Source organism: Heterocephalus glaber, unplaced genomic scaffold (assembly GCF_053883595.1).
Source record: "Heterocephalus glaber isolate CG9 unplaced genomic scaffold, H.glaber_assembly_v1.0 deba00001608, whole genome shotgun sequence".
Lineage (NCBI taxonomy): Eukaryota > Metazoa > Chordata > Mammalia > Rodentia > Bathyergidae > Heterocephalus > Heterocephalus glaber.
Genome location: NW_028258379.1, coordinates 29332612 through 29352998, shown reverse-complemented (window position 1 = coordinate 29352998; position 20387 = coordinate 29332612). Strand labels below are relative to the sequence as shown.

General features: G+C 43.5%; 1 protein-coding gene across 2 annotated transcripts in view; it reads right to left on the bottom strand.

Annotated features, from left to right (window-relative positions):
• Positions 1 to 506: 506 nt before the first annotated feature.
• Kcnk13 (potassium two pore domain channel subfamily K member 13) overlaps positions 507 to 20387 on the bottom strand; it is a 107054-nt gene continuing 87173 nt past the window's right edge. For both annotated transcript variants that reach the window (XM_021245223.2, XM_004837075.4), the window contains one exon: positions 507 to 2249. In XM_021245223.2, the coding sequence (XP_021100882.1) occupies positions 1366 to 2249 (884 nt within the window). In that variant the 3' untranslated portion in view covers positions 507 to 1365. The remainder of the gene's footprint in view (positions 2250 to 20387) is intronic.

Below are 20387 nucleotides of genomic sequence, written 5' to 3'. Positions count from 1 at the left end.
TGTGCATTTCCTGTGTCACAAACAAGGAGCGTGAGTGAGGTGCTTCCTAAGGGTCCTCCCAGCTCACATGCTCTCTGCTCCACCTTCCCCTTTCACTAGGATTTGGCTTTCAGTGTTATCTTCTTTATGGGTCTTTCTCTCCTTGTTGCTTCTTAAAATGCTGTGTCTACCCCTCTCATGTTATAAAACCAATAGCTATCTGCCGTCACTGCTCAAATGTTCTCTCTTTCATTTATGAAGATCAACAGCCTCTGTTCCTAGTATGGACGCCTGAGCGGCTTGGGAAGATGCTATCTATCACTGGGCTCATTATAGTTCCAGAAAGCAGCAGCACAATGGATTAGAAAAGCCAAATTTCATTACGTGACCCACAATGGTTCTCCAGCCAAGACTCCATCATGATGCTCATATCCCTAAGGTCAGTTTCTCTTTTTTTTCCTGAGTGCAATAAATGCCAGCTTAATTAGGTGCTTCTCCTCCAATCTCCACAATGAGTACCCATCAAATCTTAATTAATAAAGTGAGAATTTATTAAATTTTTAGTTCTAATAAATAGTCATTTTCTCAGCAATGGGGCCCAAGCCTTGGTAAAAATGAAATGGTCTATGTGACCATTCAAGGAGAAAATGTTACACTATGTTCTTTAGTTACAAAAGTGAGTCTCTCCTCCTACCCAGCCCTATCACCATCTTGTTGTAGTTCAGAGGCCTGAAGCTGAATTCAGTTTTGTTTTGTTTTTTATCACACTGAGGTCCCAGGATACCCTAGCTGAACATTCTTGTCTTCAAAATTAACAGAAAAGGAAAACAAAAATCTCAACTGAGAAGTGTGTATTAAGAGTAGAATATTCTCCCTATCCATGGAAACACTGACAAATCTGCTCAGAAGGAAGTTCAGCCAGAAGAAGGGCCAGACACATTCTGGAACACTCTTTCCTTTTTCTTGAAGGGGCTGGGTGAGGTGGTGAATTCAGCCATTCAGAGTCCCAGGAAGAATTAGTGTTTTCAACCACAAATGAAGAATATATACCAGGGGGAAATCAAGGCTTCGGTAAAACTCATCTTCTATAAAGCTTTGGAGGAAGATGAGTGAAGCAATAAGGCAGTGTCTTATGCTGTGTTTGTGATTCATTTTGAAAAGACTCAATTTAGACTCAACGGGTAAAGATGAGATGGGCAGAGAGGCTTCCCATCTGCCCAGCCCTGGAAGGTGGCTATTGATTGAGGCCTAAACTTGAAAAGCTGGGCATGAGGAACTAATGGGATCAGCTCCCTGGATGAGCCCAGCAAGCTCAGGGCAGAGTGAATGATGGTCCCTCATCCTCACTCATCCCTAGGCTCCTCGCCCAGCAGCCGCTGCTTGCTTCTACCTGTCCCCACTGGTCTCTGCCAGCCTGTTGTTCATTATTGCAAAGGCCCCGACGCCCCCTGAGAATTCGTCATCTCGGGACAGGGTGCTGGTCTGGTGGGGGCCGCCGTTGGCCATCTCAGACAGCTGCTTCTGGAGGATGGCCAGTGCCACCTTGTTGGAGTCCTTCATGGAGATCATCTCCCCTGAGAGGCGGCGCCCCTCCGTGTCACTCTCCATCACCCCGTCTGTTTCTATGGAGATGTTGCAGCGGTTCCTGACATGGCCCGGCATCACTGCGTTCCTCCGGGACTGCAAGAGTCTTCTTTGGCATTGGCAGAAGCACCCACCACCCATTTTCCTCAGGATCCAGTTCACTGACTGTTTGATCAGGATGGAGATGACATTGAACAAGGAGTACAGGCAGCAGACACCCATGAGGATGAAGACAAAGTTGGCAAAGCGGTAGAGACCCTGGCTGTCATACTGAGCATTCTGGCTGCTGACCAGGTCCCCAAAGCCGATGGTGCTGAAAGCCACAAAGCAGAAGTAGAGGGAATCGAAGTAGCTCCAGCCTTCCATGGGGGCGTACAGGGCTGATGCCCCGCAGGAGATGAGCACCGAGGCTGAGCACAGGATCAGCATTACATAGTACACCGAGGGCTTCCAGCCAGCCAGGCTGTCTGGCTCCCCCTTTCCTGGGGCTTTCAGGCTGTCCTGGGCCAGCACCCCACGTCTCCGCAGCTGGCGCTGGTGGCACGACCTCATGATGTAGGCGATGACGGTGATCAGGCGCTCCAGGAAGAGGTTAAAGAACAGGATGGTGCTCGCACACCCAACAAGGCCGTAAAAAATCAGGAAGATTTTTCCTCCTACCGTTGCTGGAGTTGTCATCCCAAACCCTGAAGGAGACAAAAATCAGAGAGAAGAGTGAGATAGGTCTTGGCCATGAACGGAGCTAGAGTCTGGGCTCTGGTGGCTGAAAGAGGACCTAAAGAAAGGTTCTTAACATCACTCAGACCTGGCCTTGCAAGGAAGGAGCAGGAGAATTCCTTTGGGAGACACTAAGCATTGCTGAGAGCATGGAGCAGGACCTGCTGCAAGCCCACGTGGTTCTACTGTGAGAACCAGAAAAAGGTCCCTTGTCCTCTGGGTTTGGTGATGACCATGTGGACAGCATTACAGCCTCCTCTGCCCCTTTTGCTGGATATCCTTGTACAGTTTGCAACCTGAACAATGCTCGACAGATCTTGTTCAGAGATATGGGCAGGCTCATTCGAAGAAGAGGTGTATACAGATGCTTTAGAATTCATTTATTCTACACTCATAGAACCGAGGAAGAGACAGATCTGGTCCCTGCCCTCATGGAGCTCTAGTCAGTGAGATGATCAAAGTGTTATGCTATGGGATCTAAGAGGGGAAAACATCTCGGACTTGGGGTTCTGGGAGGATTGTGCAGGGAGAGCTAAAAAGCTAAGAAGAGCTAGGCAGGAAAGGAGAAGGGTTTATGTGAGTGGTGACGGTGAGGGGGGATATTCCAGACAGAGAAACAGCAGACACTACACATGTAGAAAGGAGAAATTTAATCAGTAGTTTTTCATCTATTAAACAAAATTCTTCAAACACATACCGCATGCTCTTGGAGCGATAACAGAGATACTGGATGCTATGGTTTAACAAAAATACAAAGCATCTGTCTCTTTTGCCTCGGCCTTTAACTCTCCACTGTTTTCACCTTTATCTGCCTGTGTATCCAGGCACACTGCTAAGAATATATACTGTAGGACAACAGGTGTCATTGAGAAAAACAGATGTAGAAAGAGGAACAATGTACACAGTATTTCTCACAGAGGGGCAGTGAGGAACCCTCCTTAGAGGGATGTGGACTCCTTCCAACAAATGATGCAGTTAGATAGGAGCAGGTTGACTTGCTGAGGGGACTGGCATCAGAGTCACTGAATCCAAACACCAATAAAGAGAAAAATGAGTACTGGGTGACTGGGTGTGCCTTTCTGGGTTCAATTTCTTATTCAAATCAAACATCCTTCTTTCCATTTTTTTTTTTCATTTTCAAGTTATTTCCTTGGGGTTCCAAGGACTCCCTCATTATCCTTTTATTTTTTATGTTGAGATAGTCTCACTAAATTGCTGTTATGCCTTGTGTCTGGATGTCCCCCAAAAGCCTCATGCAATCATACATGGGGCTTTTTCAGAGGTGGCTGGATCTAGAGTGTGTGATGCTGGGATCGATTCCTGGTGCAATGCTAGGATCAAGGGCACTAGGATTAAGGGTGGGAGTGCTACCTGCCCTAAGTAGCCTGGATAAGGTAAAAGGGACAGAAGGAGCTGTGGTCGTTCCTTATTCCTTAGTTACCTTCTGACCCCCATGAACTGTTTCTCCTCTGTGATGCCACCCTGCCTTGGAGCCAGCTGACTACGGACTGAAACCTCTACACACTGTGAGCTACATAAACCTTTCCTCCTTTTAACTTCGGGTGTCAAGTATTTTGTCTCAGCACCTAGAAAAGTGACTAAGACAGGTGCCTGGGCTGGCCTTAAATCCATGATCCACCTGCCTCAACCTCCCATTGTGCTGGGACTACAGGTGTGCGCCGTCACTCCCAGATTCCATTGTTTCCTCATTTCCCGACAGTCCCCACTTTGTTCCCAAATCACTCCTTTTCCTTGTTGCTACAGCTTAGCCAGTGACTGCTGCCACTGTCCCCTGGGAAGTGGCAGATCAGATTCTGAAGTGTATGGGCTTCTGGGAGTAATGACCTCTTGGTCTGCTGAAGCAAAGGGACCACTTCCCCCGAACACCCAGATGTGTACACAATATTACCACTTAGTTCTTCAGTTAAATTTAATTGTTCCTTCTCAACACACAGAGAGCTGCCTTCAAGTGAGAAATTAATAACATGGAACCAAGAGAATCAAAGAAAATACTGAGTTCAGATTTTTAGCTTGGATGGAATGGAATGCACAGGATGATTTGATAAAGATGAACCAAAGGACAAGGAACAATGCTTTGAGTTAGTTACAGTCCCCAGTGGTAGAGAGAGAACCAGACCCTCATCTCTTCTTTAAGAATTTTGTTCTCACAATCAAAGCCCCCTCAGCTACTCTTGGAGATGTGGATTCTTATTTCTTAGGAATCTTCTGTATGTAAAGAAATACGTTGTTTTTGCTGTATTTCTCTTTGTAGGATCTTTAGTTCTTATCCCCAAGCTCAAGTTGCAATGAGGTGAAGTTGTGGAGAACCGATTTTAATGACTTGAGTGAACTGAATTAAATGATTAAGCCAGGAACAGTCTCTTTCTACCATATCCAAAAAAATCCTGAGGAATAACTGCATGTTGAGCAATTAGTCCCAGATATTTTGAGAAACTTGGAGTAATCGCCACTGGCTCCGTGAATTCCTGGAACCAGGAAAGCTTGCAAATGTTTCCTCACTAAGAAGGCAGAAAAATGCAGGCCAGAGCCACCTGCTCCAAAGCTGTAAGGCAGTGAGCGTACTGTTACTCTAGTCACTGAAAACAGACTGAGGCAGCATGCAGAAATGGGGAACACTTACTTATCCAGCCATCTGTCTGTCCCATAGGATTCCAGAAACTAGATAAGATTTAATGAAAATAGGAAGGTTCAGAAACAAAAAATGGGGTATGGGGCCCTTACAAGCAATAAAAGAACTTTGTCGTGCGTCTGCCTTGCTGGTCCAAGAGGTGACATGGTTACTTCATTCTTGGGACAGAGTCACGGGAATTATTATGGATCCTCTCCTAGTCACGGATAATGGTGATAACTGACAGAGCACCTGTTCACTTCAAGGTCTTGCACTGTTTGGGCCACTGCTATGACTTGAATGTTTGTGTTCCCACAAATTTCTATGTTGGGATCCTCAACATGAGGTGATGGTATTTTAAAGGGGAACCTAGGGAGGGGATTAGGTCATGAGGGTGGAGCCCTGGTGAATGGCATTAGTGCTCTTGTAAGAGAGACCCAGGAGAACTCCTTATCCCAGTGTGAGGACACAGCAAGGAGGCCTAGGAGGAAGCCGGAACCCACCAGATACTGTGTCTGCAGGTGCCCTGACCTTGGACTTCTCAGCATCTAGAACTATGAGCAATATATTTCTGTTGCTGATAAGTCACCAAGCAGCCTGAAAAGACTAAGACAGCTGTATTAAGATGACTTCACAAGGCCCTTGGCCTCAAGGAGCCCAGAATCCAGGGCTGGGACAAAGAAACTGCTATCTTTAAAATTCCACAGTGAATCAAAGGCCAAAATAACAGCCTGGTGGACTTAGCTTCAGGGTCCCTAACGCAGCCTCACTTTGGGCTAAGTGACGTAGGCACATTCAGGTGTATTGCTGGCCTCAGCTGACAAGTTTAATGAGCTGACTTTGCCAATGAATGAGTGACTTGTGACAGGATCCAAGGATTTAAAATGTCTAGATTCTGTTTTGCTTACTTGGTTTTACAACACTCCATTTTATTAAAGAAGGGGTAATCATCACTTCTGCTTACTTACTGTATGAGACTGATGAGCGTTTTGGTCAATTAGCACAAGTAACAAAATGACACAAGTAGGGGTGTTCGTAGAAGCAACTAAGACAGCCTCCTTCCTTGCTTGCTCCTCCAGTGCTTGTGGTTCAAAGTGTCTCTATAGTTTTTACTACTCTGAGAGCTCAGACGTACGTAAGCTAATCATGCAAGCTCTTCCATAGAAAGACCCCACCACCACCTTCAGTTATCCTAGTGAGCATCAGATGTCTAGGATTAAGAATGATAACTCTCGGGTCGGGGATTTACCTCAGTGGTTTCGCCACCTGCTGTGCAAGCGCAAGGACCCGAGTTCGATCCCTGGTACCAAAAAAAAAAAAAAAAGATAACTCTCAGTGTTCTTCCTGATGGGGGAAAGGGATGCAGCACAATTAGGTAAGGTTCTCATAGTTGAGTCCTTGTAATTGATTCTTGGTTTTTTTTTTTGGTACATGGGATTGAACTCGGGTCCTTGTGCTTGTGCAGCAGGTGGCGAAACCACTGAGCTAAATCCCCGGCCCAATTCTTGGTTTTATAAGGAGAAACCAGAGGTACTCACATGCACCCTCCCTTCTGTCTACCACCATGGATGCCCTGCACTGCCTGGGACTGCCAGCAAGGTCATCACCAGATATAGCCTCTGAGCCTTGAATCTCCAGAACCACGAGACAAGATAAAACTCTTTTCTTTATAAGATAACCAAGACTCAGGTATTTTGTCAGAGTAACGGAAAATAGACTAATACAGAGGGAAACTGGGCATCACTAGTCTATGAATCCCATTTGAAAAAAAGAAAGACTATGGGAGCTAAATACTTTGTCTAAAGTCATAAAGTCAGAATAAGAACCTAGATTGCACTGTCTCCGAGGCCCCCACTCTTCCTACCGGACAACAGCCACTGACAGGTGCACAGGCCATAAGTAGAATTGAGAGAAGGAAATTAACCAACTGTTGATAGTTCCATGCTTTATATAGACACTCAGACCATAGTGGCCACCAAATCTGGTGCCTAAATTTGGGAGAGGGGATTAGCATCTGAAGCTGAAAACCTATAATTTTCATTTACTAAAATACATGCTTCTGAATGTGTGTCTCATCTAACAAATAATGTAATTAAATCAGTTTGAAAATCTGTTACACCCAATGTATTTCTGCCCACCCCTTTATTTCCTTTATTACATAGACTCACAAATACAACTGATTGTTATAAATAGAACTTTCAATGAGTAATTTATTCCTTATGCTTCATGCCTGAGTCTGGAGGTAGCTGAGCTGATCAAGGCCCCAGGACATGGTGAGGTTCATTTGGAGGCCAGTGAAGTTTGAGGGTACTTTGGTTCAGCACCCTTAAGCCAGTAATGGTGGCCCTCTCAGAGACAAGTGCCCAAACTACAACCCCAAATCCACTTATTTATTGCAAAGTGCCAACACTCCAACTAAACCTGAATACCAAGGTTTTAGTTTAGGAAAAACAACTCATACATGAACATCTTTTGTCTTAAAAGAAAAACAACATGTGTGCCATAGGTTTGCCACCACTGCTTTCAGATCTGTGTTCATGTGACTGTATACTTTAGGGCAACTTATGGGACCAATCCAGGCTCCCCATTGCCTCTGTGGCTTGGGAGGAAGCAAGCAGGGACTTCCATGGTTGCAGATGACCGCCATGGAGCCCCTCATGGAGACTGTGCAGGAAGTGGGGCAGGCTTCAGTCTGTCAGCCTGATATGTACATGCTACTAACTACATAGTCTTTTTTCAAAATTCAATCAAGGTGAAACATTTAAAAGCTTTGTATTATGATATTTTCAAAGGTGGAGGGAATTGTGTAACATATCCTCATTTCCTAGGTTCAGTCATGATCAACATTTTGCTAAATGTGTTAGCCTTCTATCACTATAACAAAATACCTGAGCTAAGTCAACTTATAAGGAGGAAAGGTTTGTTTTCATTCATGATTTCAGAGTTTCAGTCCATGGTTGACTGGCCTGCTGGTTTTGGGTCTGTGGTGAGACAGAATATCATGGTGGCACTGTGTGGCAAAGGAAGCCGTCACCTCCTAACAGCCAAGAAGCAGAGAGAGTGTAAGGAGCCAGGATCCAAATCTCTCCTCAGGAGCATGCCTAGTGACTTAATTTCCTTCCACTCGGCCCCACCCCTTAAAGGTTCCACAACCTCCCAATTAACACCAGAGGCTGGGGACCACGCTTCAACACCTGGGCCTTTGGGGGCACTCCATGTCCAAACTATACCACCAACCATGCTTCCCACAGTGCCAGAATGTTTTCAAGCAAATCGCAGAGAGCACACCACTTTATTCATGAATGACTGCCAAGGACTTTATTTTTCTACATAACCCATGCCATTATCAGACCTAATCAAATCAACACTCATTCCTTAGCATCAAATAAAACCTAGGCCATATTCCAATTCTCAGAAATGTCTTTTCACAGATCATGTGTATGAATCAGGATCGTAACAAGGTCACTTTGAGTAGGTCTTTTATGTCTGTCTTACCAATTAAGTCTCCCCTCCAATATTTGATGCCACTGATTTGTTAAACTCCTGTAGACTTTAATCACATTTTTTATTTTTAGAAACAATCGAGGAGGGGGAGAAAGCCCTGTGTAGCACAAGTCTGCCCTCATATGCAGCACCAACTCTCTGGTGTTTCATGGGGACACAGAAATTGGCATGGACTGTAAGCAATTTGGGAATATGTACCAGACACCTTAAAAATATCAACTTCTTTTTTTTCCTCTTCTTAAAAAGGAGTATATCTCCCAAATAATCAGATACATGACTGACTATGCACCATGGATGTTTGCCATATCTTTACTTTTGTTTTTTTTTTTTCGTACTGGGGATCGAACTTGGGACCTTGCGCTTGCACAGCAGGTGGCGAAACCACTGAGCTAAATCCCCGGCCCAGCCATGTCTTTACTTTTAACAATGAAAATCCTCAGCAATCTTAATGTCAGATAACAGGGAAATGATTAAATGAAGGAGCCATTTAAATTGGCCACATATCATGTTCTAAAGCCATAAAAGGAACAATTCTTAGACTGCCCTCTCTCTAAACTTCACGTTCTGTGGGATAATATATCCCCTCCTTTCATGTTTAAGCCACTACTATGTGAGATTTTCTGTGACTGGCTGCCAAAAGCATTTTAATTGCTGTGATATCTATAGCTACACAGATCTATTTTATAAAGTTTATTCCTTCATCTGACAAATATTTAATGAGGATGCCCCATATGCCAGGCTTGAGTCATTCTGAAGACACACTTTGGTTCTGTTTTGTTTCACTTAACATTTTCTCCAGACCTGAAGAGCTCTTTGGAGGTACAATGTAAATGTCTGTGGATAAAGTTCTATAAGCCGCCTAGAAAAAATGCTTCCAGATAGCAGTTCAATACTCAAGGGCCAAGTGTTCACAGTCAAAATTAACTCCTCTGGGAAGTCATCATTTCCTGTGTCGAAGATCAGGCCATGGAGGTAGGATAAATACTTCTTAGAATAAGGCAGGATTTATGTATTTATTAGGTTTCACACAGTGCATGGGATGGGCAGCGTAACTAGCAGGTAGTTTCTGCCCTCCAGGGGCTTTGGACCTGCCTCAGGAAATAAAAGTACTAGAATTGACACTCAAGAATGCAGTGCATACAAGGTCCTTTGTAAGATCAGATCAGTCCCTTCTCTGAGTCACCTGCAGATGACATAAGACAGAAAACTGCTGTCAAGTCTCACTGAGGATGGAAGGTCTGATCACACCTTTGCTTACAATATAAAAATGAACAGAGTGGTGAAAAACGTAGAAGGAAATGAAGAATACCCAGCACAGAGGTTCTAAATTGTAGTACGCCTGAAAAATTTTCCAAGGAGCTTGTTAAAAACTGGGATTTCCAGGAATCTCCCTGACAGATTGTGATTTGGGAGACGGAGAGGGGCCAGAAGACCTGCATGTGACACAGGTTCCCACAGTGAGTCTGAGACTGAGACAAGAGCCATAGACCTGACTCTGGGAAACATCTGCCAGGCTGAAGTGCTGGGGTGAGACAGGGTTGGATTGAGGAAAGCAACACAAGTCATTCTGCCTATGGAGATTCTAAAGCAGGAAGCCCCAATACTCGTACCAAAACCTCATAAAGAATACAATACTCCTGGAGGCAAGGTAATTTTTCTTTTTGACTATTAAAACAGGATGCAGGAGACATTTCAGATGGTGCATTATGTCAAAATGAGCTAGAAGTTCTGAGTTAACTATGGGGCCTCATGCAGACATGATGATAGCTGCTCACTTCTTCCCTTGGATTGAAATGATTATATAATAGTTATATTGAAATGAACAGAAAGCAGTAGTACTTCCCAGCTATTTTCTGCTATAACAAAATACCGGAGGCTGGGTGCTTTATAAAAGTAAGAGGGTTATTTAGCTCACAGTTTTAGATTTTTGGGGGTACTGGAGATTGAACCTAGGGCCTTCACACTGACCTACACCCTCAGTACCCTCCTACCCTTTAAAAAAATATATAGAGTCTGCCAAAAAATGTATACATACTTCAGGAAAAGAAAAATAGTATCATGTGTTTACAACAGATGGTACCCTCATAGGGGTCCCTAGAGGATGTTGTGTATTGCAGAAAACCCACTACACTGCTGGCCCTAAGAAAGAAACTGAAAATGCATGTGCAGCCATCTCAATGACCAAGGTTGCCCAAGCAGCAGTTTCTTAATAACTGTCTGGAAGCTAGTGGATACCACTTTGATCACCTCTTGTAATTACAGAGGCCAAAGGTAACTTATGCTACTCTCAGGATATCTCAATATATTTAGCATTAAAATATTTATGCAAGTTTTTCTTTTTCTGAAGTGTGTATACATTTTTTGGGCATATATATATATATATATATATATATATGTATATGTTTTAAATTTTGAGACAGGGTCTCACTAAGTTGCCAAGGCTGGCCTTGAACTTGTGATCCTCCTGCTTCAGCCTCCTGAGCAGCTGGGATTACAAGCATGCATCACCATACCCAGCTAGTTCACACAGCACCAGCTCCGGGAGGGTGCCCTGGCTATAGCACAAGGACAGTGACCAGTCTTGGTCTCTTGATGGCTACCCTCTCATGAGAACTGACCAGGGCCTCATGAGAGCTATGTCAGTCCCTTCCGAGGGCAGCACTCCCAATCACCTAAGAACTTCCCATCAGGCCCTGCCTCTTAAAGCTTCTACACAACCTCTCAGCACTGCCACACTGGAGATCCAGCTTCCAATACATGATCTCTCAATGGTACACTCAACAGTATCCAAACCATTGTATCAGCAACCCACGTGTTGCAATGGGAACCAGGTGGGAGCAGTTTGTTTTTGTAAAACAAGGTTTTAGGTTATAGGGGAGGGGAAATGAAAACGGAAGAAGAGGAGGGGAAGGAGCTAGGAGAGTGTGGCCAAGGGATGAGGTTGTCACTGGGTCTAAGTTGGCTTCTAAATGGGCACATACTGAGCACGTGCCCACTCTGCATATCACTGTGGTGAATGAAGAGTCCAGACCCTGTGTTCTAGGCTATTATTTTTGAGTGTGGCACCTGAACCACTGACATCTAACACCTGAGGAGGTTGTTTAATAAATGCAGATTCTTGAGGCTTCCCTCCTGGATCCCACCTCTGGGACTGAGCCTAGTTTCATACATGGGTATCAATGATTACTTATGGCTGGAGAATCACTGTTCTAGAATTTTCCATTCGAGATAGGATTGCTCAATGATTTTTAAAAAACCAGCAGAGGATTGGAAATTAAGTAATTAAATAACCATTCTGGTTTTAAGAAGTTGATCACTGCACTCTATTTCCACATTTTCTAGTGATACGAAAAGCAATAAAGATAGATTTATTTCAGGTATGTCCTCCTTTGTGCTGTGGCCTGTTGGTTCATGAGTGCTGTTCAAGGATCAAACCTCTGTGGGTCCCTGACCACAAGGCCGTTTGGCTGTTCATCCCCTTGTGGGGGAAGGCAGAGCAATATGGAGAGGAGGACAACAGCTCTCACAGCATCCACAGGGACAGAGCATTTTGTCTGAGCCACTGTGCTGAGTGCTGTACATAATCCTCATGCCAGTCCTGTCAGGTAGGAGATGATCTTTTGCCTTTTACACTTGAGACATTGACATGCACAGAGTTAGAGCCTGCTCAGTGTCACGTGGCTAGCTAGTTGGGGGCCCGAGTTCTAGTCTGGGCCAGTAACAACCTACACGCGCCATGGCCACAACTTATTCTGGTTGTCCCTTTGGTAAAAGGAGGGTAAGGTGGCCCAAGTGAGCTCTAAGGACCTTCCAATGCCAATAGCTGTGACTTGGGCATGATTCTGAGCTCATTCTGTTTATGGGATCATCTCAGGATTCTGGGAGGCCTCGGCTTGGATATCCACAGTGTTCCTTCCCTAAGCCAGGCAGGGAGATCTACACTCTACCTGAAGAACGGTTCTATCTGCAACACTTCTCAAGTCATTTGTCACAGGTAAATTCGAAGGTGCAATGTATGCCAAAGGGAAATGGCATTTCCACTGTACACTTAACATCTTGTTTTGCAGAGGTTACTGCTGTGGATGAGGAAGTTGTTGGTGCTTCCTCAAGTTAAGAGGTTTTTTTGGAATTTGATATTCTTAGGACTAGGGCTGCTTATTTTATTAACAGTAAAGCATCTTTGACAAAAGCTTATGAAATCTTTTAATAGATGAAACTATTTTCCAGGTAACTTCTGTACTGAGGGATGCTTTTAGACTCTAGCAAGATGTAGTTTACAAGTGAAAAATAAATTACTGCTATTCTAGCTATAAAGGCTGACAAAGGGGATGTGACAAGTAAAGATTCTTTAAACCATTTGTATTACCATAAATCGCAGTCATTTTGGTACTAAGAAGTCACAAAAATTGGTCTCAGGGGAATCAGAACACATCAGCTCCTGAAGGGGAATTTTAAAACATTTATTTCCTTGAGAGAGACATTTAGCTGTGTTTTATGCTTTCTCAAGCCCTTTCCCTCTTATGAACACTTGCTAGTATGATGGTTGGAATCAGTGCTAGAAGCAATGAATGCTGTCATTACGTCTCATTCTACCTTCATTTAAGCGGGCCAGGGTGGGGGGACCCACGTGATTTACTTAACTCAAGGAGTTGTCCCAATTACAGCGCTTCTTAACTTTTAAATCATGAAACTACTTCTAAAAAGCAGGTAGATATAATTATGTTCTCTCCCGAACTAAACTGTCTTCCCCCAGACTAGGAAGAAATGGTTCAATTAAGTTGAATGTTACCATAATGCAGGGCACAAGGCTGAGGAAAGTTGCCTTTTCTTTAACAAGAGTAAGAAGTTCTGGCTTCAAGACATTTTGAAGAATAATAAGAAAAGAAAACGTCTTTGTGTTTATGGACTTCAGGATAAACCCTTCATAACTCTGAATCTCCGGCTGGAGGAGACAGTGGTGGAAGGATGCCTTGGAGTGGTGATCAGGGTCCAGAGAGATGACCTGGAGGTCTCTTCTCCCTGACCTCCCTCACCTCACAGCCGCCTCTTAAAGCCTTTTTGTGTGGGACTAGTGCTTCCAGAAACCCAAACACCTATGGGACATTAGCGACTCTCTCCTTTCACAGCTTGACTTACGTGTGGGATTCTGTAACACTCATGAAGTGTGGTGGAAGGGGTCTGGGGATAGAGGAGATGAGAGGGAGGGTAGAAAAAGGAGAAGTAAAAAGGATCAAGATGCCATACCTGTATGTACCAATACCCAAGATGAATATATTCATTATGTATCACAAACATGTATGAATAATTTTTTTGAAAGGAAAAGCATGATGTGTGGCCCAGGGATACAAAATGACAATATCATTAAAACTTGAAATAAATGTATTATCTACAAAATCATCACATTATTTCTACAGTCTGTACCTCTGCTCTATAAACTTATGAAATTTTCTATAGTACTATTGTACCAGTAAGTCCACTGCACTTTCGAGAATTTTCTAGAAAGATGTGCCAAACATTCTCATGTTTGCTCAGAAGGAAACTAGAGAACCAAAGTTCTTTAAAGAAATTTGTATTTTTCCCCTTCTTAATTTCTTATCTTCCTTTTTCCCTTCTTCCGCTTCTCCCTTTTCTTCCTCCTTTCCTGCCTTCTACCCTTTCACTTCTTTATGAGTCTTTAGCAATACACAACTCAAACCTCAATTTTTTTAGAGGCACCTTCTGGGTTGGTATCTAAATGAATCACTGCTCTGTAATAAAATATTCCTTAAGGGAATACTTTTGAGGCATTCTCTTAAAAACATTTGATTTTGATATTATTAGATTTAGGAAGCAGTTATAGCTTTTTTGCCCAAAGCCAGTGGAGAACCCATTTTAAAAATTATTGTGATGTTTATGACACCAACGGGACTGGCATAATAATTTAACTGCCAGAAGAAGTGTTCAAAAATATTGTAATTCCATGGTATTTTGGCCAGTCACAGGGAAAGAAAGGGCTGATTCATTAGGATTTATTTTTCTTCTGAGGGAACAAACAATGACCTCAAACACTTCTGTGAACTTGAAGGTGGGAACACAGATGCCAGGGTCTTTAGTAAGTTACTTTAAAAAGTAGAAATGTGAAGCTGGATGCAACTGCTGATTCAAAGAACAAGAAAAACACCCACAGTTCAAACCAGAACTCAGGTTCATCCTGCATCGGATGTGCTTCTTATCAGTCACACAGGTGCCGCTGCTCAGAGGGGTCAGATGTGGTGACAGGAACACATGGCTAGAAAGCACAGTCATTGCTATCCTCTGAGGAACAGAAAGCACAAAGTCACTCTTATCCATTGATGAACACAAAGAGGAAGGAGCAGCTGTGGACGAAAACAAAGGGCACTGAAGACAAAGCACTCTCCCATTGAGTAGGTTCTACTGGAGGATTTCTGGAGTTGAGTAAAGGGATGGTCCAATGACATCAATTTCTAGTTTTACCAGCAAAATAGGCTGGTAGGAAAGTTGACCTAACTAGCACCTTTCCCCCTTAAAATTGTTCTGTGCTGTCAAGAGCCACGCTATATAACTTTGGAGGAGAATCATTTCATAATTAATTTAGGGTTAGGACTATCTGAGGCCTAATGTCTCCTTGCCACGTAGGACAGCTATGGCCTATGGAAACATCACTCCTGTGAGCCTCACACCTGAGGCTCAATGGTCCCGTGATGCTCCAGGGCAAAACTGCATCAGCCGGAAGACATACTGAGTAGTAATAAAAAATAGAGACAGGTTTCGCCTGGGGGAAGGACAAATTCCTTATTAGCCTGCTATCTCGTCCCACCTACTATCGTAAGAATACTTTGCCCATCTCACCATCCTCCTCCTCAAACTAAGATGTCATCAACCTAAAGATTCTCATCAATTTAGGATCACCACACCCTGTGAGTCACCAGATACTCCCTCTGATTATTGTGTGCACCTAATAAACAGTGGCTAACTCGGAGTATCTTTTGTCTTTGTCCACTCTGGCACTGACCTCCAAGCCCCCCACATACTTTATCTCTGTCTTTCTTTTGTTGGCCCTTGCTGCACCCCTCTCTAGGCAGATGGGAGGACTGATTGGTCCTTTGATACTTTGATACTGTGCCTCCACTTTTCTCTACTACCTGTATCTGTATTGTTCCTTCTCCTTGACAAGCCATGTCTGTTCTTCATTTCCACATACTCATTCAGCCCATGGACATTTACTGAGCATCTAACACATGCCAGACCCTGAGTTACCTGTCATCAGGAAGTAAGACATCACCTCTCAGCTTCCTTCAACCATATTTTTTCTAGGATTTCCACTTTCTTTCTCTACCAGTTTTTGTTTCATTGTCTACATTTCCCCCTTGTTTATTGGCCTTTTGTATTCTTTTGTGACTGGCCTATTTATATCTGTAACCTATTTTCCCTTTAGAAAATTTATCATTTTTATTGATTTGTAAGAGTTCATCATATATTTTTTAAGGCAGTTAACTCTGTCCTTCATATATGATGTAAATATTTTTCCCAACCTGTGTTTGTCTTTTATTTTTACATAAATGTTTTGTCACTGTGCAGAAGTTTAATGTTCAGGTAAACAAACTAACCCATTTATTCTATTGTAGCATTTGGCTTTGGGGGGTCATGGAGAGAAAGCCCTTCCTTACCATGAGAATATACCAGTGTTCACATAACACTGTAATATTTAAAAACCATATAATATTTAATTGCTTGTGCTTGCGAGGTAGGCGGCGGAACCACTGAGATAAATCCCCAGACCCTCAGAACCATTTTTAATTGATATTTTATTGAGATAATTCCAATCTGACATGGAGTTATAAGAATAGATTGTTTATACTTTACTCAATATTTTGCAAAACCACAGTGTCATATCAATCACCTCATTCATATTTTCCTGGATTGACTTGTACACGTTTTAGTTCTGGACAATTTTTTAAAGCTGGGTAGGCTCCTCAGCACCATTTTTGAATACGCCATTCTTTCTCCATTCTCTTGAAATATCACTTTTATCAAAGGCTCTTACATTTATTTGTTGTTGGATTTTATATTCTGCTCCACTGATCCATTTATTGTTGTCGATGCTAGGGCTGGCACTAAAATATAAACAGTTCTCCTTTCGGTTATGTCTGCAAAGACTCTTCCCTCTTCCTCCTCTTTTTCCTATTTTCTTTTCAAAACTGTTCTTGCTTATTTTGTGTTCAATTTTCCTGATAAGCTTTAGAGTCATTTGGTTAAGTTCCAGAAAAGATTTGGATTTTGATTGAGGTTGCCTTATATTTAGAGATTCATTTGTGGAGAAATGACATCCTTACCAAATTGAGTTTTTCCACTAGGAACACAGTGTATCTCTCTCCATTTATAGAATCTTTTAAAAATGAGCCTTAGTAGAATTCTATAATTTCTTCAGACGAATTCTGCACTAATCTTCATACTGATGCCTATTTCACAGCTTTTGCAGATGATGTGGATGGAATCTTCCCCTCTACCAAATCATTTTTTGTTGCTTGTTTCCTTATTACTGACTTTTTAATTGTGGTACAATATACATAACACAGAAGCTAGCAGTTTAACCATTTTAAAGTTTATAACAACATTCACAATCTTTTGCAACTCTTACCAATATCCATTTCCGGAACTTTTTTTTTATCATCCCAAGCAGAGCATCTGTACCCAGCAAACAATAATTACCCGCTCCCCATAATCTCTACTCTCCCTTCTGTTCCCATGCATCTGCCTGTTCCAAGTGAATCTGTGTAAGTGGAACCATACAATGTTTGTCCTTTTGTGTTTGGCCCTCTCACTTCACATAAATGTTTTCATGGTCCACCCTTGCTGGAGGATGTACCAGAATTTCATTCCTCTTTTTGGCTGGATACATTCTGTTGTACATCTATGCCACATTTCATTTTTCCAGTCATCCATGGGTGGACATTTGGGCTCTTACCTTCCTCTTTTTGGCCATTGTGAATATTGCTACTATGGACATGGGTGTACAAATATCTGAGTCTCTGCTTTCAATTCTTTTGGGAATATACTTAAAAAGAATGTTCTGCACATTTTACAACTGATTATGGTGGCATTAGCAAGAGGACCGTGTTAAATTTCCAAGTGGAAAGAAATCAATATCAATATCTGCTTCCCTCACAAAAGCAAAATATATGAACTCATTCTTCAAGAGCCTGGCTAAAGGACTTTCGGGCTTCCTCCAGGCCCTGTTGTACTGTGACAGCTCTTCTTGAGTTCTCGGCCTGCTTAGATGGTGCGCTCAGCACATACTAGATACCTGAAATGTCTCAGGAAAAGTCGGTTTTCTCTTTGTGCTCTAGTTTTCTGGTGAGAAAGGGAGAAGAGAGAGGAGCAACAAAAGAGGCTTTCAGGGCCAGGGATTTAGCTCAGTGGTTCCACCCCCTGCCTCCCAAGTGCAAGGTGTCGAGTTTGATCCCCAGTACCAAAAAAGAGGCTTTCAGCCTTGAGGAAGTGGACTCCAGACCACAAAAGCAGGTGAGTTTATCTGCCATACCGGGTGGCCATCAGTGTCTAGGTACTTATCACAGGCTTTTCCTGCAAGATAAGTCATTTCTCTTTCTAAATTGGGTGTTCTTATTTTGCTGTAGCCTGAAGGCCAGGGTGGGATTCCTGATCAGTGCATCTTTGTATTTTCTGCTAGGTTTTAAGCTCCTCAAAAGCTTGTCCTGCAATCCCTTACACACACACACACACACCACACCACCTAGACATGTGTGCACAATGTACATGCATGCACATACTAACCATGAGCACTGAGTCTACTGTAATCCTAGCACTTGGGAGGCTGAGGCAAAAGTATCACCACAAATCTGAGGCCAGCCTGGGTTACATAGTGAGTTCAAGGCCAACCTGAACTACTTAGCTAGACCTTGTCTTAAACAACAAAATAACAAAATAACAAAATAACAAAGCACTTAGTCTTGAGTCAGACAATGTGCATTTATATTTCAGACCTGCCACTTACCCCAGGACACTCAGGAATCACAAGAGATATGGGGAGATTTGAACCCAAGCCGTTTTGGATTATAATTCTAACTTTAAGCAAATTATTCAACCTCTTGTACGTCTCAGTTTCTCCATTTACAAAATAATAAAGTTACCATCCTCGGAGGACTTTTGTGAATATTAAATGACCTAGGATGGGTGAAATGCTAGGAGATACCCTGTAGTTCTAACAGTTAGCCTTGTTTTTTTGTTTTGTTTTGTTTGGGTAGTGGTGGAGATGGAAGCCAGGGCCTCGTAGGTGCCAGGCAAATGCTCTACCACTGGGCTCCACCCAGTCCAGGGATTAGCTCCGTTATGGGTAGGTGCTATTGTGGGGAGTGGTGCCAAACACAGTGCTCAGTGAGTAATGCTTTCTGGGAATAGGGTGTGCCATGGTGGCCTTGGGAAGCTTTCGAACCTGTGCCCTTCCTCACACACACTTCCACGAGCATTTGGCAGGAGGCAGTTATCAGAAGTACAGAGTGCAGTGCAGTGATCAGAATGTCCCCCACCTGGACTGGCTATGCTCATGGCCCTGAGAACAGCAGGTGCCTGGAGACAGAGGAGAACTGGGCATTGAGTTCTAAACTCCACTTCTCATTTCTAATGGGAGTAGAAAGGTCATGGAGGTGCTGGGTGACCAGGGCCTAGGGACTCCCACTGCTCAGCTGGAATGGCTCTCATGGTTGGTTTTCAGGAGGCCTTACTTTGGGGACCCATCTCAGTCTGCACATGTCCCCAGCAGAGCATATATTCCATGTGGGCAGAGGCCTGGTTTGGGATCCTGCCCTACTCTGATGCCCAACCCAGAGCAGGCACAAAGTTGGTGGTTGCTGGATATTGGGAGAGAAAGGAGACAGGCAGGCAGGGAGTAAAATCACCTTCTCCGTCCTCTACTCCACCCACACACCCACTCCTGCCTCAAGTACTGGTTCTCCAGCCCCCCCCCCCCCAGGCAATCCCCCCTCACAGCATTCCTGGCTGGCTACAGATCCAGGGAGGATGCCTTGCCCTCCCCATGGTCTATTTTTCTCTAGTTGTTTGTTTTTTTTGGTACCGGGGATTGAACTCAGGACCTTGCGCTTTCGAGGCAGGCGGTGGAACCGCTGGGCTAAATCCCTGGCCTTTTTTCTCTAGTTGTTAGGAGCCAAGAACAGCACACAGAAAAATAAGATGGCAAACTATTCAAGCGTGGGCCTGGCCCATCCTTGTGCCACACTGCTGGCTCCTCATTGTGCTCAGCCCACCACTGGCCACACTTATAGGTCAAAGCCTGGGTCAAATCATGAATGCTTCCTTTTAGGAACTTTGACTTAGCCCAGTCTACCAAGGTCAGATAACAAAGAAATAATCTCTGTTTTCCTACCTGTTTCCTGATAGACTCCAGACAGGAGGGCACGTTAGTGGGGGCCCTTCCCACAGTCTACCTGTGATTCCTAGGGCCGGGTCATGTCAGTACAGATGGAGCTCTTCCAGCCCAGCCTTGGTGCTCAAGGTTACCATTGCTCCGAGTCACTGACAGGTCTGCTCTGGCTGTGGTCACCTCCCTTCTGACTTCAGTTCAGCTCTGTCCTGGGCATAGGCCCAAACCTTGGTTGCAAAGTTGCCCGGGCTAGGCTATTCTCTTCTAGTTCTCTGCATAAATGCCAACATTGTTTTCTTGGCTACCATGTGCCTGACTGCTAAGCTAGGACAACTCTAACAGGCTACAAAGGACCAGCCCAAGTATCACAGACTACTGATCCACGATGAGTCGTGGTTCAATTAACTTTCTGGTTAACTGAGGGCTCCAATAGATAGTAGACACAAATGTGTAATTATCAAAGTACATCCAAATGTGCTCATCACACAAATTCTGCTAGATTATATTTAAAACTATCTTTGATCATCCAGATGGCATTTTAGATTCCTGTGGTACATCAGAATCATCAAAATGAGCACA